This window comes from Gigantopelta aegis, chromosome 4 (genome assembly GCF_016097555.1).
Source record: "Gigantopelta aegis isolate Gae_Host chromosome 4, Gae_host_genome, whole genome shotgun sequence".
Classification (NCBI taxonomy): Eukaryota; Metazoa; Mollusca; class Gastropoda; order Neomphalida; family Peltospiridae; genus Gigantopelta; species Gigantopelta aegis.
This window is the reverse complement of record NC_054702.1, coordinates 17,400,030-17,422,648: the sequence shown is the minus strand read 5'-3', so window position 1 is coordinate 17,422,648 and position 22,619 is coordinate 17,400,030. Positions and strand designations below refer to the sequence as shown.

The 22,619-nt window shown below is 34.4% G+C and overlaps 1 protein-coding gene across 16 annotated transcripts in view; it reads right to left on the bottom strand.

Moving 5' to 3' along the window:
• Positions 1-21,147, bottom strand: part of LOC121372756 (dynein gamma chain, flagellar outer arm-like) — a 141,385-nt gene extending 120,238 nt beyond the window's left edge. For 15 of the 16 annotated variants that reach the window (XM_041499253.1, XM_041499256.1, XM_041499260.1 and 12 more), the window contains exons 1-19: positions 20,504-21,147; positions 18,811-18,959; positions 16,194-16,367; positions 15,550-15,754; positions 14,736-14,915; positions 13,987-14,189; positions 13,348-13,539; positions 9,713-9,837; positions 9,097-9,309; positions 8,485-8,618; positions 7,747-7,883; positions 7,345-7,465; positions 6,725-7,029; positions 5,943-6,202; positions 4,827-4,981; positions 4,243-4,368; positions 3,153-3,230; positions 1,720-1,837; positions 499-793 (exon numbers count right to left, since the gene is read on the bottom strand). In XM_041499253.1, the coding sequence (XP_041355187.1) occupies positions 499-793; positions 1,720-1,837; positions 3,153-3,230; positions 4,243-4,368; positions 4,827-4,981; positions 5,943-6,202; positions 6,725-7,029; positions 7,345-7,465; positions 7,747-7,883; positions 8,485-8,618; positions 9,097-9,309; positions 9,713-9,837; positions 13,348-13,539; positions 13,987-14,189; positions 14,736-14,915; positions 15,550-15,754; positions 16,194-16,367; positions 18,811-18,959; positions 20,504-21,028 (3,695 nt within the window). In that variant the 5' untranslated portion in view covers positions 21,029-21,147. The remainder of the gene's footprint in view (positions 1-498; positions 794-1,719; positions 1,838-3,152; positions 3,231-4,242; positions 4,369-4,826; positions 4,982-5,942; positions 6,203-6,724; positions 7,030-7,344; positions 7,466-7,746; positions 7,884-8,484; positions 8,619-9,096; positions 9,310-9,712; positions 9,838-13,347; positions 13,540-13,986; positions 14,190-14,735; positions 14,916-15,549; positions 15,755-16,193; positions 16,368-18,810; positions 18,960-20,503) is intronic. The other variant, XM_041499263.1, reaches the window with a different exon arrangement.
• Between the last annotated feature and the right edge of the window lie 1,472 nt (positions 21,148-22,619).

The following is a 22,619-nucleotide window of genomic DNA, read 5'->3' as shown; positions in this document are numbered from 1 at the left end:
TAAAAACAAAATATGATTTTATTTGTGTTTTTATTGATAAGTATGTTTCAAACATAATTATAATGATTTTTTGTTATCTCTTTTAGGTTCATCTGGGTATGAAGACAGTTTGCGCTGGGTTTTTTGTTGATATCCCAATGAACCTAAAGAAAGTAACATGCAATCCTTAAATAACTTCACCCCCAAAAAGGCAAGCAATTCTTATAACTACAAACAGCACAACTCAAAAAGTTAAAATTAGACACAAAACAGTTTCGTTCATCCTTGCCATGACTATTTTCTGTGGTGACATCCCATTTTTTCTAATGACCTCATCATTTTCTGTATTTTGTCAGAGGATAACCTTCAGCTTTAAATGAAGTCATCCAATCAGACTCAAATAAATCATATAATAACACAAAGTTATACAATCAACAACTATGGAAACAAAGATTCTTTTTACATTTCTGGACCAAAATTAGCCTTGAAGATGAAGAATAAAATGGACAAAACACGTACTGTAGAAACAAGTCAGTTGGCTTGGAGACCACTGACCAGCTCATGTTTGAGAGATGAGACAAGCTTACAGTAGACATTTCTGAAGCTGTTCGTTCCGTGGTAGCTGAAACCACCCGACTTGTTGGTCTGCTGGAACGATGAGAGGAGGGAGGACTGGCCTCAGGGGAGAACTGAGACGCAGAACTGATGGGCCGTGCTTCGATCTCAATGCCACACCCAGAGGCTTCAGCTAGCGTGGCAAGTGACTGGCAAGTTGCACTGAGTACAGCCTCATAGACCTGGTCCCGGTAGTAATCTGGTAATGGAGACAGTATGGTATTGAATCATTAATTCATTTTAATTCATTGTCATATTCATATCCAAATAAAATTCAAATCATATCCAAATAAAATTCAATTCATATCTAAATAAAATTCAAACACCTGGTCCTGATAGTAATTCATTTTAATCCATTGTCATATTCATATCCAAATAAAATTCAAACAAATTTCAATTAATTCTTTTTAATATATTGTCTAATTATATGATTCAAGCATGCTGTCCTTGCTGAGTATACACTTCAAGTACATACATACACTTAAACTATCTAGGCTGTCTCCCTAGTGGATATCGAAAATTGCCTTATCTCACTTATTATGTAAGTTAGAATCACAAATAAGGTGTTTATTCCCATTATGTAGAGGATGTCTAATCTTCTGGTGGGATTATTTTTGCAATGTGAGATCATCTTGACAAATCAAATCCAAGATGGCCATTGTCTACCATATTGATAATTAAAAACACCAAAACTCTTGAACTATTTGGGCTAAATCATAAATGAAGTATGTATTTGCACAAAAAGGATGATGTACAATATTTAATTGAGTTATTTTCTGCAATTTCAGGTCATCTTGTTTTTTAAATCCAAGATGACTGATGTTCACCAAATTTAAAATAAGAACATGCTGGAGCGCTTGAACTAACTGGGAGTGAATAATTAATAAGGTATCTATTTACACCAAACAGGGCATTCACAATAGTTTTTGTGGGATTATTTTTGCAATTTGAGGTCATTTTAAACTTGAAATCTACTACTGAAACATTAAAGAGCATAACTGAGACCGTGACTATTTCACAGTATTGAACTTCATTCGTAATAACTATAATCAGACTCTGACAAACCAGATATCAAAGGAAAACGAAATTAATTATTGCAGAATAATATGAAAATGACCAACTTACTAATAAGTTCAATCATGAGTGCTTCATCCTTCTGTGCTTTAAGTTTATCTTTTGCCACATCATTTCCATCAGTCATCAAGGAATATTTCTTGTCTTTGATCGTCTTGGCAACATCAGTCTGTCAAAAGAGTAATTTAAAAATAATAATGTTCTTGCCAGTTGTGACAAAAAATTCTGAAATCAGCTCAAAAGAATCTTGTGTAGCAATAACTTCAGTATGTAAATACAGGAGTTTGTATCTAAAAATCACAATTAATATTATACATAAATCAATACCCAAGCATACTGTTTAGTCATTAGCAATTACATTTTCAGTCATTAGTTCATTCACAATTATGTATGGTCCCACACATAACAAAACATACCACAGCCTCTGACATACCCTTAGCCGAGAACTGGTTTCATACATTTCATTTTAATTCTGATCTGATAAAGCTTACCATGCTGAAATAATCCTGATTTATTTGTATATACTAACTTAATCTCTAGAAATAATTAATTCTGGTACATGTAACAAAGCTATAAGGCAATCACAAAATAGAAATTAAAACAAAAAGCAACAGTAAACAGTTCAGAACAATCAATAACAATAAAACAACTTGATATGGACTTGTATCCAGTGATGTAAATAAAGAGGTAGTCATTTATACAAAACTGCAATGATGAAATACCCAAATCCTATTAAAGGTATTGATCTGGCAATTGCAGGTATTTTTTTAACAGATAAATTACACAAAACCTATAACTTACTGCATTAATCATAATTTTTGACAAATCCAATGTTTTTAGCCGTCCTGGGCCCCATTTTACTTAGTGATCTTAGTTCTATGATTATCTTAAGCGCATAGCTACCTTATGGACTTAAGGTAATCTTAGCACTAAGATTGCTTCGTAACACGGGGACCTGGTAACTGTGTGTATTAGCTCTATATGCATTTTATGTAAAACAGAAAAGGTATTTGCCTCAGGAATTCATGTCAGCCTTTAAATTCATACTTTAAATTTTGGTTGCTGTTTTTGCTGTCTGATAAAAGATATTCATACATCACTGCATACAATGGGGTAAAAACAAAACAGAAACTTAAATACACAAAATACAACATGAGAATTACATGTGTGCAAAAAATTACAGATCAGAAGAACAACAATTTAGTATATGTATCCGACAATTTCAATATCAATCAAATCTTTCATGCTCTTTTTAACACAAAATATATATTAATTTTATTAAATAAAAAGATTTGCACATTTGTGTATTTGTGAAAGTTAAACTTCAGGATATCAATTATTATAATTGATGTATATTAACAACAATAGAAAAAACATATTCAAGAAATGAATGATCAAACAAAGGTAATTATATGAAAAGGCATATTTAAGTAATCAACAGTTCAAGCATGCAGTGAACCTTCAACCATTAATAGTTTCCTAACCGTGTTTTTCTTCTGCCCTTGTGCCCTTGCATTAACAAGCAGGTTGGCACCACGAACAGGGTTCTTACAATCAGCGAGCTGAAAATTGATATCTAATTTATAGTAAAAACTGAATATTAATTTATAAGATTTATATAAATTTGTCTTAGGTCTACTTTTCACAAACCACAAATAACAATGATGTAACTTGTAAGTGTATTAATTAATGTTGAAATATTTTGTTAGTGTTCTTAACATTTTTGGACAAAAGAGTTATTTTTTTAAAATATGCATTAAATCATAATATTTAAACATATATATATACATATATATATATATATATATATATATATATATATATATATCGTTAAAAAATGTATGTTTTTCCATACATGAAGAGAAAAACATACACTTTTTAACGATATATCTGGCTCCCACACGGTTGAGCACTCTATAAAATAGCGTCCTTCAACTCGAAAACGACTACTATATATATATATATATCTTTTTTTTTTTTTCTTTTTTTTTAAATGTCAAGATCTAAGGTTGACAAGTATACATGACATTATGTAGTGTTCATATATCTTACTGTAATACTTTTTAAAAACTTGTGTTAAATTGTGTGCATTAAAAAAAATATCCTGCTTTCTTAACACACACCTCCTGCTTTCTCTTCACTAAAGGTTGACAGGTTTGGTTACGAGTGTAAAATGGTTTGAAAATGGTCACTGCATTTCATGTGCTTTGACAAATCATAAAAATATATCCATTAATTTCCAAGATTTTCGGGTATATAATTTTACCCTCTGTATCCTCTGGCAGAAACCCTGAACTTTTATTATTACTCTACCTGCTACATTCCATTTCAAAATAACAATTATTACCATAATATTTCTTGTCTAGAACCTCCTCATTGGTGTCGAGTACTTACAGTTCTATAGCTCATTGGGGTGGGGAAGGGTAAGGGATGTTGGTCTACAACATATCAAAAGTACATGATGGTGATATTAAGTATGGGATTAGCATGTTAGTGGTTTGGTTTTATTAAATATGTCATAATATTTTACGTTTGTGAGAACATTAACATACTGATTATCAAATTTCTTTTTACCTTCTTAGTTGTCAAAATATGTGCCACACTCTGTAGCCCTTCCAAGACTGTGTCCACATACTGTTTTAGTGTGGAAGAATGGAGCTTGATGTTTGATAGCATCTCGGTTCGAAACTCTTCTAGAGGCTACAATTATACAAGTTAAATACTAAAAGTACAAATATTTAAAAACTGAAAAGATAAAGAATATTTATTTTAAGGCAAACTGAACACAATCTAAGACTTTTAGCTAATGATTTAACCCCGATTCATTGTGAAAAATATCTATTAAAAAACCTAAGGAAACAGATGGTGATTTACAAATAATAAATAACTTAATAAAAACTAGGAACTTACAAAGCACTTTAAAATCTTAAAAATTCACTTTAACTGTTAAAATAAATTACATAAACATTAAACAAAACATTTCTGAAAAGCTTCTCCCTAAGCTAAAAATAAGATGAAAAATCATGTATCAGATATATCTTTTCTACTTAGTTTCTTCAGGAAAGTATTCTTAGAGGTCTATTATGTACCAATTCACTAATCACCCATTTTTGAAAAAGTGGTCTCAGAGGTCAATTATGTGCTAATTCACTTCTTACCCAAGTTTTTGAGAATGCAGTCTCAGTGTCAAAGAGAGAGAATTTTGAAATCTTGTTGATGACATTGGTCACTTTGCTCTCCATCAAATCATTCACTTTCTGTCCCAGGTTTTTCAACGCCATTGTTGCTGAATGAATCTGATGTAGGAAGGCATCTGTAAGGCAAGCAGAATTCAGGTTCTAATATCTAGTCCAAATACAATGGTTGAAAACAGTCTGCAATAACAATAGAATCTATCGCTGTTGTGAGGTATAGATAAGACAATTCCACATACTTGTTTGGGTTTTTTTGAGGACTGAGCTTTACGACACTATGGTGACTAATTAATTTTCTAGCCCACTTAATTACAGAAACAAAAACATTTGTAAACTAAGGTGTTTTTATTCATGAACCATTCGTAAGGATTTCACATACAAACTCATTTAACTGTCTGTGCAAAATATAGTTCACATTCTACAACAATATAGATATGTAACAACATCACTATAAATAAAAAGTTTAAAATATTAATTTGTTAAAATATTGTTTAAACTTCCATTCAATGTTAAATGACAACTTGACAAAATATTAAGTAATTAAAAAAAAAATTAAAAACGTAAGTTATGACATCAATCCTTTTAAAATATGAGTGATGACGTCAGTTGCTCATACCTGGCTTATTTATCTAGCCCTATGCAAAAGCTGGCTAACACACTTCAGTCGGAAATAAAAATAAATCCACTGATTTATTTATAAAAGGCACATTTTGTACAATATCTGTTTTGTGTTACTCCTTGCTAGTATGGCCTTCCAAATATTTGATAAAATCTCTATTTAAAATAGAGACTTATTTTCTAATAACTATAGCTAAACTCTTATAATGTGTGCACATTTTTACTGCAAACATAACATAAGGAGGTGTAGAAATAAAACGCTAATAAAGGGCCTATAAAAAATTCCATGAGACAGATGTAAATTAATTTATTGTTAAAATGCTTTATCAAATACCATAACCACTTTTTAAAGTTAATTTAACAATTCTGACCACCTACAACCTGGGTGAAAATAGACATTCAATAACCTATCTGTGTAACTATCTAAACAGGTTCCTCAACAAATGCACAACCAGAACTTACCAATATTCATGCTGTTCCAGGCCAGGGTGGCTAGTCCTGGCTGCAGTTGTTGTTCTACAAACTCCATGTGTGATGTGAACAGTTTGCGCAGTGGCTCGGGAATGGACTTGCACACTTTCCGGTACTCGGTCAACACCAACTCCAGGTGACTCTTGTAGTTCTTGAAGCGGCCTTCCTGCTGCATAATCGCTGCTGCTGATTCCGGAATCGGAACTTCGAGTCTGGTCAGCCATTTGGCCTCATGGATTAACTCTAAAACTCTGGAATCATTAACACAGACAAAGTATTTGAGAGTCAAGTAAAAAGTTAAAATTATTATATCTTAATTATTTTGTTTATGAATGTTTTTCTAAGCAAAGATAAAATTGACATTGAAGAAACCATCCAGAAAACCTTTATTGTAACTTTTTATCCAACTACAAAGACAGGAACAGTTTTTGGATGGTGCTTAAAATGCAGAATTCCGGAAACATCCAGAAGACTTTTATCTCTTGTATAAATGTACTCATTATTTTAAGTGTCTTTAAACTGGATTTATACTATAAAGGAATGTTATTTGCAATTTAAATAATTTTTACTAGGAAGTCTCACTTTGTTTTTTTGTTTTTTTTAAAAACATCTTTAGCAATGGAATTCAATAGTTCAGATTTCTAGAAGCATTCCTTCCAGTTTTCAACAATAATATCAATTAACAATAACTTAGATATATCATATGGACAGAACTAGGATAGGCTTCTTTAGTCTACTACTGCTCCTTTTTATGTATGAAAAACAAACCATACCTCTCATCAGCATTGACTACAATTTCATTAGTCAGCGGATGGTGCACAAAAAGAGTTGCCTGCAAACCAGCCCTGGCCAAGTCAATTCGGTTTTTCCATTGGGTGAACCACAAACTTTCAAAAGTGACTAGAACAGTTGCAAGTCGATTGTAAATGCGAACAATTCGACTGAAGTCCGACAACTGTGAGACTGCCTTGTTGTCACGGAACACTTTCATTGGGTCTTCAATCCTCTTCAGTAACTGACGTGACCAGCTGATGGCGCCTGCTACTGGAGGGGCATTTCTCACTGTCTGTGGATGTTCCTGTTAACACAAAACATCTTAAATCAAATAGGCAATCAAGTGAAAATCAAGTAAAAATCTGAGATACAATGGGTTACTATTTCTGATAGCAGCAAGGGATCTTTTATCTGCTGCATTCTACAGACAAAACAGTGCATACCACAGCCTTTGTTACACTACTTGTAGAGCATTGGCTGGAATGAGAAATAGTCCAATGGCCCCACCAACAGGGATCAATTCTAGACCGACCTCACATTAGGTAAGCACTTTATCACTGGGCTACATCCCACTTCCAAATACAAAAATAAAGACAACCAATGTAAAAATAAACATTACCTTGTTGCGCTCATACATTTTTTGAACTTCATCAAGATCTCCTTCATACCAGTTGAAAATCTCGACAAATTTTTCAGCCAACGATCCACGAATTCCAGGTCTGTTTTGAATGGGAGTAAATCTGAAATCAAGAATCATTGTTAAAAAAATATTAAGTGGTTAATGGTAAAAACAAGCTATTAATATCTTCTGCATGTCAAACAATATGATCACATGCATTAAGAAGCTCACACCTCAATTTTAATCCCTCTACCATAACACTGTTTGAAATCATATGCAAAAACTGATTTAAAAAAAATCCATTCTTACATTAGAGCAACACTAAGGATGAATGTAGTGTGTGACATGGAGGTGACTAGCAATTAACTAAAGAAACACTGCAACATCAAGCATGCCACTTACCTTGTAATGATGTCAAGCCCTTGTTGTGTTTTCATCTTTCTCAGAAATATCACATGAAGGTAAGCTGACAGAAATGTCTCTAAATCTTGGACTACCAAAATGAATTTCTTGTAGTGCTCATCAAACTTGTCATTGTCCTAAAACATCATACACGGAGATGGTGTTAAGATAAAAATTCTACACCTGGCAGTGATGCAGTAAAATATTTTATCAACATGATAGGATTAGAATATAAACGTTTGATAAAATATTTTGAGAAATACTTTTATGCAGCAACATAACAAGTAATGGCAAAATGAAGAAAACATAATGGAGGGTTTTTTTTCTTTTTAGAATACGTATACAGATGAATTACACAAGTGTAGGCCCCCCAAAGTCCTTACAATTTTCACCATTATTCAATCAACTGAACAGATAAAACATTATAGCATGTCTAACTGAAAAAACTTCTTTTTTTGCCTGGGGTGGTGTTTGTAAAATGACCATAAAAAAAATTGTTCATTGATGACAAAGTGTCACCATGCAGTTTCTGAATCAGGAGACCCTAAATGACATAAAACCATCCTAAAACATTGTATGCACCCTAGTTCAAGATATAACCCTTATTCTGCCAGACTAAGAATCTTCCATTGTCAAAAGCTTTCTATTATATGATATCATGCATTTATATGTAACATATCAGGATAACTGTTAGGGAAGAAAGAGAGGTGTGGCTGGAACAATAGGTTCAAGACACACCTTTGACTCAACATCCAACATGGTTTTGGTCGTGATATTCTCTGCCATTGAGCCAACCATTTTGTTGACATGCATTTCAATAATGGTAGAAATACTTGGTCCATCATCTTCCTCAAACTCTGGGTAATATGCTCCTACAACCAAAAATAAATATTTTAAAAATCGTATTGCAATCTGACACATGGGCTCCAAATGTGAATGTGAATTTTATATGTACTTGACATTTCCACAATATGATGAAGAAAAAACATACTGCCAAAACACCTAATGGCAAATATGTCATTTAAAAAAATGTCAATGAAGTGTTATTCATTTATGCATGACAAGAATCTGTATAAAATTAGGCTGAACTATCACTTAGTTTTTGACAGAGCTGGGCACAAAAACTAATAGAAGTAATACTTACACTTAAAGTTGTCATGTACCTTATGAGTCAATGATTTAATTTTTGTGAAGATTTATGGTCACTAATTTTTTACGAGTGATAAAATAAATTATCACCATTAAGATACAAACTCCAATCATCTATTTATAACCTTGATATGAAAACACAGAGTAATTGCCCACTATTCAATCATATAATTATCTCCTGCAATGCCAATGTTGCCATACTCAGAACTTCGATTTCCTCTTCTGTAAGACCTTCCCTTGAATCCACTTCATAGGCCTCATCTGCCCGTCTGATGTTTGTCGAGTTCTTTTCATCTTTGAGGTCTGCATCAGACGGATCATCAACAATTTCGTCAGCCTCTGTGATGGAAACCAGAATGCGGTCAGGAGATGAGGTACTGCCTGACACTGCAACTGTTGGTGTTTCATCAGTATCTGGAATACATACACACCAATTTAAAATAATATTTACATAAAACTGAGAATAAACCAAACAATTATAAACTGTTTTCATGGAACACATACAAAATGACTGTTGGTGAATCTATTGTGCAACAATTATGTGCATGTAAACAATATAGAATATCTATATTCTGTCTCAACTTAAGAAAACTTTTATTTTATGAACAGTATGCATTAAAAGAATTTTTGGCCATCCCATTGGTCATATGTTCAAACCACACTACTATCCTTAGGGGAAACAAGTTATGAGTAAACTTTTATATAAAAAAGGCAGATGCCTTACAACTGAGCCATATCACATCCCTTATCACATCTACACACATTGCCATGAATTGATTCTGAAATCAAATGAAGAGTTATTTCAAGAGTTATTTACCTTGAACATACACTGGTTCAGGCTTGACCTTCTTGAACCTGTATCTCTCATCCAGTTCTTGGTCCTCATCAGGCATAAGATCTTCCTTCCTTGGTCGTGGAATACAAGCGGCTGTCTTGACCATTCTTTAAAATAAAATTATCAATAATTAGATGCAGATTAATACACATAAACTGTTTCCCACTCACATACTAGCATGTCAAAAGTATAGTTTCTTCTTTTCTTTTCCATAAACAGAAAACCACTATATATCAGGGGTGGGGAAAAGCCCTTTTTCCCTGGTCTGGGACCGATTCTCGATCTCTGAGACCGAAATTATTTTTTAAAAATGTGCGTTTGCCAGTCCCACTTTTGTCATTCTTGTCGGTCCGAAGCACCTATCCATTTCTATTATAGGAACAAATTCCTATCCGCCAATTGGATCGGCCTGCCCAGACATTGGTATCTTGTGCATGATTTAAAATAATAATAAATAAATAAATAGTGGTCAAACTGACTGGTGTTTCAGATGTCTGTGATTTTAAAGTCTGCCATAAGTCGGACCTACAATCAATCTACTGCCACTAGGCTAGTCACGAGATAAAACAGACGTTAACAATAACATCATTCTTGGTGAGAAAGCTACCAAGGTATTACACTCCAATTAAAACAAAGGACCCAGAGTTTGCAACTGGTCACAATCAACACGTCAATGCCTGTGTTCAGAGCTCTGTCGGATCATCATCAAGTGTCAGAATCTGAGGCAAAAAGCTTTTGCGAAATACAAAATGCTTGAAATAGCATAAAATATACTGAAATAATCTATAAATGTGTTTCTTGTTGACTTTTCAGTGTAGTGTATCAAATAATTATAAAGGACTTTAAAATAATAAAAAAAAGGTTTACACCTTCTTTTTTTAAAGTGGGAGTGAGCTGGAATAGCTAAACCAGCTGTCTTTAGAGCCAGGAGAGGTCAAATGTCATCCAATCGGCAACAGCGTTATTAATTGCTTTGTCTAAACGTGTGCTAGCTCAAGTTGTCAAATGCTCCAACGGTGTTATTGTTTATTAATTTTCAGGACAGTACTGAATACTGGTACTTTTTATACATATATGGGAGTTAAGATGCATGACTTTTATTCCTTTTTTATATTATTTATTCCATTATGTAAAATATATATAATTTGTTTTTTTCGCTGATGTGATCAAACATTTTGTTTTTCTTTCATGTTTTGATGTTTATCGTTTCGCGTTCATGATTCAAGATAAAAATATACAGATGCTAATATGATTTTGTTTTTAAAACACTATTTGGCAAATATCACCTTTTAAATGATTTTATAATTTTTATTTCTATTCCTTTCTTCTCCCCCCCCCCCTCCCCCCCGGTAGTGATGACATCACGTGGGACCGATTGACAAATTTTATTTTCCCCCACCCCTGCTATATATATATATATATATATATATATATATATATATATATATATATATATATATATATATATATATATATATATATATACACACACAGTTAAATCCCGTTGGCTCGAACCCCGCCGGTGCTCGTGAAAGTGTTCGACCCATCGGGTAGTTCGACCGAACCATTCGGTCAACATCGGACATTTTCGTAACATTAGTTAGAAAGTTGAATTAGATACAAATTGTGCAATACACGTAAATGCACTGAACTCAAATAAATAAATGGCAAATTCTTAATCTGTATTTACATGAATTTATTACTAAACAATTTGAATATTTCAACATTAAAAAACGCAGCACTGTCCACTTTTCAGAAATGTAGTCGTTTTCAAAGTAACGCTTTATGCTGAGGCCCGTTTGTGCACTAATTGTTTGATTGGTATCACGGTTCATTTAACAGTTGCGGTAACACTAGCTGTACTTGAAAGATCAGTGCCGATAGTCGTTAACAAACATGACAAGTGTGGTGACAAAAGGATTGCATAGCTAGTGTTGCGATTCCCCGATTCATCTATGTCTGCGTCGTTAAATAAAACATTTCTTTTTTTCTTTCTATAGTTCGTTCCGCCTAAATAATTAATCCAAAGGTTATAATAACCAACTGCGCAAGCGCAGCAACTGTTAGTCCTGTTTGGCGGTTGATGATCGTCCCCGTCTGTACCTGAAAAATGCGCCAGCCCCTGAAATTATTTTATTTTTTAGTTTGTTAAAAGCTGTTAAAAATGCGTCGAGGTAGCAGCAATTCAACTTTCGTAAGCACCATAACGGGTTAAACCATCACCAGGTCCATCTGGCGGCCAGTGAAGGAACTACAACATCCAGGCGCATGCGCTGTTGACTGCTACTCCTGGTTTCCAGGGTTTTATAAAGTTTTTCACAGAAAACAAAACCCAACCTCATCCCCCCCCCCCCCCCCCCCCCCATCCACCGATTTGTGTGATCAAAAGGACGATCACCAACTCTTTTGTTTATTTTTTTTGGCCTAATTGATATTTGATGGATCACCAGTTCGAGGGAAATATAGCTATTAACATAGATGGGGCCGACAATTTAGTTCGAGCGAAGGCTTATAATCGACCCTGGATGTGTTCGACCCTTCAGCAGTTAATATAAGGGTTTACCGAACAAAAAACTTGGGACTTTGTTTTTGGTTCGAGCGTTGCGGTGTCTTCGACCCTTCCGGGATCGAACCAACGAGATTCTACTGTATATATATATATAGACACACCAACACACACACACACACACACACACACACACACACACACACACACACACACACACACACACACACACACACACACACACACACACACACACACACACACACGTTAAATTTACAGATTATTTAACAAAACAAACCTTTAAAAAAACATCTTAACTATGCAACAGTTGTAATGAAATGGCACAACTTAAAGCATAACTGTTGTTAAGACAATTTAATGGAGTGGCATATAGCTCCACAAAACCTTTTATGGGAGTGATCAAAATACACGTTATTGGGTGCATATTACATGCATTGCGATAACATCTGAGACGTTTTCAAATTACACTTGAAACTGCTTGCTTTGAAACATTACATAGGAAGAAACATCAGGTGTGCCATTGTGTTAATTGTGAAATTTACAAAGGAGGGGATAAAAAAACAAAAAATACAAAGGCTAACTATTTAAGAGTAGGAAACCTAAAGTGCTAGATTGACTGCTAGGTCTGTATAAGGTAATAAACTATATCTGGTGGTGCCAAAACCGATAACCCTACTGAATATGGAATTGTATTAAAAAAAGGTATGGAGTTTGTAACTTTAATATTTTACACCCATTACTATATGTATATTTGCCACCTTCAGTAAACATTTTAGGTCCATAGGTCAAATATTGTAAAAATAGCAACAGACTGGACTTTTTAAGTAAAAGCAATGTGATGCTCATTACACTTATTACCCTCCTGTCTGGCACAAACATTTTTAAAATTTACAAAATTGAATCTGTTGCTATTTTAACAATATTTCCTGTGGGCCTCACATTTTCACTGAAGGTGGCAAATATCCACAGAGTAATGGGTGTGAAACATAAAAGTTTCAATCCCCATACTTAATAAACAATCCATTATTCAGTAGGGTTATTGTTTTTTTTCAGGCCCCTGATATATAATGATGAAGTTAAGAGATCTCACTTGGTGTACTGTGAAATGGTGTTAATGACATCAAGCAGATGTCTAATCCGGTTACAGAACAGGTCCATGTGGTGCAGGATGGCATCTTCATCTGCCAGAGAAACTCCATGTCCATACCCATCTCCCACTGTGGACGTGGCTCGTCGTGACGGGGATGTACTCTGGGCTCCTTTCACACTGGGACCTCGTGGCCTGTAACAACATGTAGAATACATCATACACTGAAGAAGTGCTATGGCTTTTTTTCTTTTCTTTTTTAAACACTTTTAAAAATTAAAATAATTCTATATCTCATTTATCAAGTATATGTTTAAATGGCATGTTATTATGTTCAGCAGTAAATAAAAATAAATGGAAGCATTTTTCTCAAAATTACTTACAAAGTAAGTCAGTTATTTTGCTAAAATCATATCTTTTGTGATCAGCTAAATAAATTAAGTAGAACACTGATATTATTATAGAATATTCATTTCATCTTTGAAATTTTATAAATCTACAATGTACATGTATATATATTTTTTTAATAATACATTTTATAAAAGCGACATGCTGATATTCCCAATGTTATGATGTTGGAGGGTTTCTTGTTTTTTTGTGAATGGGGATAAGAAAGTGAAAAATCTGACAACAAAAATATACCGTGTGCCTATATTGTTGACTTGAATAAAACTGCTAACAGATGAGAAATGAGACAGATTCTGAGTGTTTCCTAGTGAGTCTCGAAGTGATCGTAGAGTTTCTCGATAAAAGCCCTGCAGTGTCAGACAGGCTCGCAGTCGACCATATAGGCTGTCATCACTGACTCCAATTTCTTTCACATCCTTACTTTTACCACGTGACACCTAATTGAAAAATAAATAAAAAAATTCAATATTAAACAATTTGGTCAAATAATAATAATCTTTCAAATGTGTTAAAAGTGGTGCAGTGTTTTATCATTCCTTGCATATCAGAATTTAACAAAGTCGATCGCTTATCTCACATTCTTTTGTTTCGAGAGTGTGTGGTATTGAGGATATAAGATTATTAGATGAACAAACTTTCCTATTCTCGTCATGTGGTTATATACTTTTTACATCATTGAACAGAAGTCATTATCCCGACAAAGCCTTTATGCACGGCAGGCCTCTATTTTTATTTTTTTATTTTACGTCATTCAAAGACTTGGCCTCTAATCGAGGCAGATGTTTATACAAGGCAGGCCTCTATTCAAGGATTTGCCATACTTTTTGTAACGACAGAATATCAGTGTTGCCAATCAAAATATTCTTAACAAAATGGTGATTACAGACTGGAATGGGGGTTTTAAGTTATGGGAGATCAATTTGGCCTATCCAAACATTTATAACAAATGACAGACTGGAATTAATCAGGGTGTTAAATATTACCTTAGACTTGGCCTCAACTTGGCCCCGTGGCACCTTCTGTTGTGGGTCACCTGTTGTCACTATGTCTTTCTCATTAACCTCTTCAGATATCTTCTGCCACAGTCTGTCCTTGTCATCTATTGCACTCACAGTCGCGGATTTGATGTGATCTTTACATGCCATGACAATCTGATTAGTCACCTGTTCAAATACAAATTGGTATTCTGATTAGCCCAGCCCACCATTTTAACAAGTGGTTTGTTAGTATGCATTGTAATTTTTTTAATACATGTATTATACTGAAATAAGAAAAACTAAATTATACATGAAAACAAAAGTGAGTCAGGGTTTTATGAGTAAACCCGAATAGAAATTCGGAGGTGGAGTTGGGGGAAACTAGGTGGAGCAAATATATTTTCCCCAAAAGTTGAAATAATCTATAGTCTGTCCCATCCTTCTATAAAGATGTTTTTTTGTTAATAATTTCAGTTTTCAATATTTCCAAATGTTAGTTTTAATGCAAGCCAATATGCCTGATTAGTAAAGTACAGTGGACCAAACTAACATTTCTGAGTAAACCAGAAGTCTCATGGACCTATCCTGCAATAATAGCTGTACAACACTCATCTAATCCAGTACTCTGTGTATACCGGTGGATTTCATCAGTCCCACCTGAATATGGTTTAAACAGAGTATAATATTATTTTCTATAAAATTAGCAGTTATAATTAAAAACAAAATATTTTGTAACACAAAAACAACTATTGAGTGTTCTAAATGTTTATTTTTGATGTAACAGATCAGAGCAAAATTTGGCTCTTAAGAAACAAATTACCTTTGTTAAAATCAGTCCAAGAAAGCCAACCCGGCCATAGTAGCGAGACACTGAATCCATCTGTTTGATGCTGTTCGTCAGACCTGGGATGGCAATGTTCATGATCGAGTGAGGTGTGGCTTCGTGATACATGTGGTCAAATGCACGACGAAGTGACTCGAGATACTTCACTTTGTCCTTCGTGTCATTCATAGCATCGGTGATGCTATACACACAAAAAATATTATTTTATTTTTATTTTTAAAACATGCTATAATATTAAAAAAGAAAAGATTTTTTTTTTCAAGATGAATGACACCTCTATAGTTCTAAAACTAACATACAATTTCAATCAGGACTTATGATAACATAAATATACAATTCAAATAGAAAAAATACAGCACAAAACCTTAAATAAATAAATCCTGTATGTATATATTAATCCAAAAAGATTTATAGTAAATCTTAGAAATGTTTTTACGTTCTTTGTTAACTACATCTTCTAACACATTCCATTCCATTACCAATTATTAAAGTTACAAATGTTGTATATAACATGGACTTACCATTCAGTAAAATAGAATTGTTGTCTTTTAAAGATTTTCAATAAACATTATGGAACACACCTGATGTGTATAATTACAATGCACTTCAAATTCTGGTACCTTGCATCGACAGATTTCCATTTCTTCAACAGTCTAGACTTTGCAGTGATGAGCACACCAATCACAGCTTTGCATTCCTTGCTCTTCAGCTGCTCTGTCAAACTTGTCAACAGTCTCTGCCGACGACGCCAACGATCCAGCTCCGACAGTGGGCCAGCATTCGGGTCCAAAAACCTATACGTACAAAAACAAAACTAGTTTAGTGATTGGTAATATTAGTTATTTAAACCTGTCTGTAACAGACACAATGGAAACTAATGATGATGACTTTTATAAAAAAGTAAAGTTTGTTTTATTTAATGACGCCACTAGAGCACATTGATTTTTTATCTTATCATCAGCTATTGGACGTCAAACATATGGTCATTCTGACACTGTTTTTTACACAAAACCCGCTGTCACCACATAGGCTATTATTTTTATAACGGGCAGCAAGGGATTTTTTATTTGTGCTTCCCACAGGCAGGATAGTACAAACCATGGCCTTTGTTGAACCAGTTATGGATCACTGGTCGGTGCAAGTGGTTTACACCTACCCACTGAACCTTGCGGAGCACTCACTCTCATGCCTCGACTGGGATCCGAACCCAGTACCTACCAGCCTGTAGACCGATGGCCTAACCATGACGCCACCGAGACCGGTATGACTTTTATAGTCAGGTGACCTTCATATATATATATTTTATTCTTATATATTTGTGATACCACTGAAATGTGATTTGTAGGAAAACTGTTGTTTTATAAGGTGTCAGTAATATCGGTTTACGCCACAATAAAATATATCCTAGATTGTCATCCCTGCCAGCCTTGAAGAAAAATGCCCATCCAAGGTTTTTCTTTTATTGAAAACTGCATAATAACACTGCATTTAAAAATGTATGCATTAATTTTTAAGATTTTAGGGTATGTAATTTTACCATTCATACTCTCTAGCAGAAACCCTAGTACTACTAAATATAGTGCTGGGCATCAGACGAAACTTCATGCTCAATGAAGATAAAAACTACTAGAACACATCCCTTAAAATATAAGGCCAAAAAATAAAATATTCACAGAATATTCAAATTTTTTATCAGTAACAGTTACCACAATTTATAATGTTGTAAAATTGTGTAGAAATCTTGGAAACTTGCATACTGAATAAACTGATATGTATCTACCACAGCATCATATCTGTGGTAAGAAAAATAATTCCATTACATAGATCTATTTTTTTTGGTCACATGAATTTAACTGAACTAGGACTAAAAGGGAAGTAACTGCATATATCATACTCAAGTATACTCAAATGTATATATACTTAATTTATTGGTCAAATTAGAAATGCTTGATAAACTCAATTACTAATGCACTTTTATATTTGGTTATTAACTGACCATTGATTAAACAGAAAATAATACATGAGTGACAATTAGATATCATTTATCTCACGAGTTGTTTTAAAATGTACCTAACGAGCAAAAGCGAATTTGATACGTTTTTAAACACCAAGTTGTAAGATAAATGGTATCTAACGGAAATGAATGTATTATTCCATTTCTTACATATCCTCAAAAACCTGGTTTTAAGCAAATTTTAACATCTTTTTCGACTAAAAGTTATTTACAGACGTTATACTTTTAGCCGACTTACGCATCACAGATACATTACTGTCAGGTTAACTATACATCACAGTGTAATTGATTTCCATTGTGTTTTTTTTTTTATTGGACGTATGGCATTGGTGACCTGAGCCCCGTTCCACGAAGCTATCTTAGAACTACTATCCTCGTAAATGCCTACCATCGCCACCTTAACTTTGTTCTACCATCGCCAGCCTGTTCCACGACGCAGTGTTGATTACTATCGTCATAAATTACTGTGAAAATATACAATAGGTATGAGGCAGTTGTAAGCCACTAACGTAGCTGTCAAATGGCAGTTAAATGATGATTTGGTCATTTTCTAAGATGGATACTAACTTTTGGTATAAAAATGGATCTAATATATACCAAATACCTTTTATAAAATTCGGCGTTTGATGAAAAAACATTCTAGGCCATACGACTTTCAGACGAAAATACGGGAGATAACTCATGCCTTATGCATTTGGCAATTATCGCTTAGCAAATAAACTATCAAAGTTACTTCATGGATGTCCGATACCAATGAATACATCTAAGATGTTCCAAAAAGTCGGTAACCAATTCATTATTTAACTAATTCGTACTTCTTCGTAAAGAATATTTTAATCATTAAAGGGGCACTTACGACTACGATAAGGTTGCTTTGTGGAACGGCTGTAAAGTTTACGGTGCCAGTTGTAAAATTCACTGTAGGTCACTACAATTAACCTTAGTTACAATTCTTTCGTGGAACGGGGCCCATGTCATCACCTAAGAGCAGCCAGTTGTATGTCTTGAAATTGTTAACACATGTACATGTGTGTTACCAAGTATGTGTAATCAAAGATAGCACATGATGTTCTCACCAATGGGTGTGTAAGAAGTTAGTGATCACAAAATTTCATAGGATTTCTAACGAGTGCTGTTTCAAATATAAAAAAATTGCAAAACCAATGTTCTTTCCATGTGGTTAATTTAGCTGTTGAAAAGGTGAGCCATATTCTTCAATATACCTCTCATCCGTTGTGTCTGCCAGAATGGTATCGATGGTGTTCACCCAGTCTGACACAAGTTCTTCATACTGTTGAATAAACTGGGGGTCTAAAGCTGCAGCTCTTTGCTGTTTGAAGTCATTGAGTACATATTCTGGTTGCTTCAGCATCTGAAAAAAATAAAGGTAAAAAAATGATTATAACTGACAATATACTATTTCTATACTTCATAAATATGTTATATAGGGATGCAGATGATTTGTCCTCTGGATGTTTCGTCCACAGACGATTCGTCCACTATAAATTTGTCCACTGTTGAACTTGAGATGATTCGTCCACTGCCAAAAATTGTTCTTGGATAATTTGTCCACTATATACATATATATATATTTTTGTATTAGTTCTTTATCGTATATTTTGTCCACAGACTAAATAAATGTACAGACTCTTTTTATTTTAGTGGAATATCGACATAGAGAATTGCCACAGAAGTGCAGATTGTAACCTAACCTAACAGCTTTGCCATGCCTCTATCTCTGACATCACCAGTGGCTTTGCCTGCGGCGGGGGGGGGGGGGGGGGGGGGGGGGGGTGGTGGTTTACCAAGTATGATGGGGACAATTTGATAGATATAGTCTATAATAGTTATATTATAATTATAATAGGGAATGGGACAATTAAAGTAAATTTATGATTATTGTATTTACAAATTTATTTATGACGCTATTTTTGAACAAGCTCTCAAAATTAAAATATATAAAGTTTGTGGCGTATAGCTGAAAAGTTTAAGAGAGGATTCATGGCTGTACAAAGAGGTAAAGCGTTGAAGAACAGTTGAGTAGAAGTTAGGTGCAGATTGTAATAATGTATACGGTATCTATTGAAATAAAGGGGAGGGGAACTCTATTTACGTGCCCATATCTCGAAGGTTCAGGCATGCCCACCCCGCATTTAGCCTCTGACTTCACCAGTGGCCAATTCCGGGGCGGGAAGGGTTATGAGTAAAGATAATCTTCACGTTTCGACTTGTCTGGTATAGCCTATTGTTTCTGGCCTCTATTGTGAAGTAATTAACAATACACGCTCAACACTATTAATGCAATTTCACAATTTTATTCAGTCTGCACCTAAAACAAATCGACTTATTTCAAGTAGATAGTGCCACAAAAATTTAGTTTGTTTCATATACTAGTAGTTTATCACAAAAAAAACATAATTAACCATTTCAATGGCTAAGAAATAACATTTTAGATTTATTGGTCTGAATGTTGTAATTGAGTGGACGAATTGTCCGAGGTGGATGGACGAATTGTACGTGGACGAATTGTACGGTGGATGAATCATCTGTGGACGAAATGTCCAAAGGACAAACCGTCTTAAAAACATTATATAATATTCACAAACAAATCAAACAGTAACAAAGAAAAAGGTATGAACAGTATAAAATTGCCCTGCACATCACATTTTTTTGCAAAACATGTATGAAATTGTATCACTAAAATTGATTCGATATTTTAAAAAAAAAGAAGAAAAAAAAAGTGTCCTCATTGCATCCATGGTTATTTTTCTCATTTTTAATTTTATCAGTGGATTTAAATAAAATTTATTTTTTTAAAATGTTTTTCTTAAAAACTTTGTAAAGTTTGGGGAATTTATTTAACTGCCAATTAGAAACGAAATACATTTTTTAAAATTAAAGTTCTATTTATCTTACCCACTGTGTAGATGTGTTCATAGATGCTGCTGTTTCATTTAGAGCAATTACAAACTTCTCCATGCTCTGGACAAGACCAGTTTGTGTTTCTTTAGTACTCTGGTCCCAGTTCTTTTGTGCTTTAAAAAGAGGAATATAAATATCCGAAAGCAATGTATTCAGAGTCTCAATTGCATTATGTTTGAGTTCCCCACAGAATATTTCTTTATTCATTTTTGTCACATCTACATCCTTCTCAGTTATATTTCTCAAAAAATATAAAATTGTCACAGTCTCCAAATCTGTGTCTTTTAATGATGCCAAATTCCCCGTGACACGCAAATCGTTAATTGACAAGCAACCGGATTCGGATTTTTCACAGTATAGAAACAACCTGCATGGTCCGTCGGCACTGAGAAACTTGTTAACCCTATTCAGTGTCGACTCTTCACACATAAACTCTTCAAGCACGGATGGATTATCACTTCCACCTATTTTAAAAGTTTCTTGGATTTTACCCGCAATCCACCAATGCCGTTCATCCATTTTGAACAAATGTTTTATACAAGATGTATAGAAAATGAATTTAATTCACAGTTCTTAGATTATTGGTGTTTCGGTTTACTTTTTCGCATTTTCTCTGTTAACGCTGATCGAACACCACACAACTAATGCTGTCACCGCCATTTTGAATGTTGTTGGCAACCAAGAACCCGGATGGGAACACCTGTCTCGACCTGTCGGTTTTCATAAATTTCATTTGCTTATAGACAAATTCAGAAACCGTTAAATAAATTGTTTAAAAAGAAAGATTTTTTTGATTTTTTTTAAAATTTATTTATGTAAACTGAACAATAGTTTTAAAAAAGACCACCAATGTTACAATATCGATAATCCAGAGCAAATAGGGGCTGGGCTGTTCAAGTGGGTGACTTAGAACCTTTGTTTTACATGCTTATATCATCAGAGGTTCAGGCATGTCTCCCCTGGGTCCTACCCCTGGCATGGACAGCGGTTTGACCCAGGGGAGTGGATGACGCAAAATTTAGCATTTTTATACCCCTCTCTCATCCATGGGCGTATGGGGACTCTTTGATTTAGGGAGGCTGGAGGGGTTGATTTGCCCGAAATTTTACCCAGATAAAAACTGCCCGAATTTTCCCCACTGTTTTGCCCGAATTTGGGTGGGGGGGGGGGGCAATTGACCCCCCTGCCCCCCCCCCCCGGGTCGTACGCTCATGGTCTCATCCCGAGTTGATAAAAATATGAAATGCGAGCCTTGCCGAGGATTTTATACTTTTATCAATGAGTGCTGATAAATTATGATATCACAAGATACGAGGGGGGTATTCTTTTTATCATCCATTATCATTATTTTCATTTGCGACAGTTGTAAACAATGTCAGTAATGTGGCTTGAATGTCAGCGGTAGACTCGTTAACTAGCAGAACGGTAGTGGCGTAACGTCACTAATGGTAGCTTTAGCGCTGAAACAAACAAAGTGACGTAAGCAAAACATTGTCTTGTGATTAAAATTTGACCAATCAAGATTATAAGAAGCGATATACCCTGCGGAGATATCGCAGGAAATATCGCAAATAATAGTGCCAGCGATATCTCCTACAAAAGCCTTTAATGGATGATAAAATAAGATATACGTATTAATACATGTAATTAGTATGTGCAGGGCCGTACCCTGACCAAAATCCATGGGGGGGCACTAAATTTTATAAATAATTTTTAACATACTATAAAGATTAAACATTTCTATGCTATTACTGGAGATATATATAAAAAAAAAAAAAGGACAAGATTCTCAGGGGGGGGGGGGGCAGCTGCCCCCCTGCCCCCCGGAGGGTACGGCCCTGATGTGTTATGGATCCATAAATCTGAATAACATAGATTCTTTTTATCATCCATTATCATTCTTTTCATTTGCGACAGTTGTAAACAATGTCAGTAATGTGGCTTGAATGTCAGCGGTAGACTCGTTAACTAGCAGAACGGCAGTGGCGTGACGACACTAATGGTAGCTTTAGCGCTGAAACAAAGTGACGTAACAAAACGTGATTAAAATTTGACTAATCAAGATTATAAGAAGCGATATCTCAGGAGATATCGCAAATTATAGTGCCAG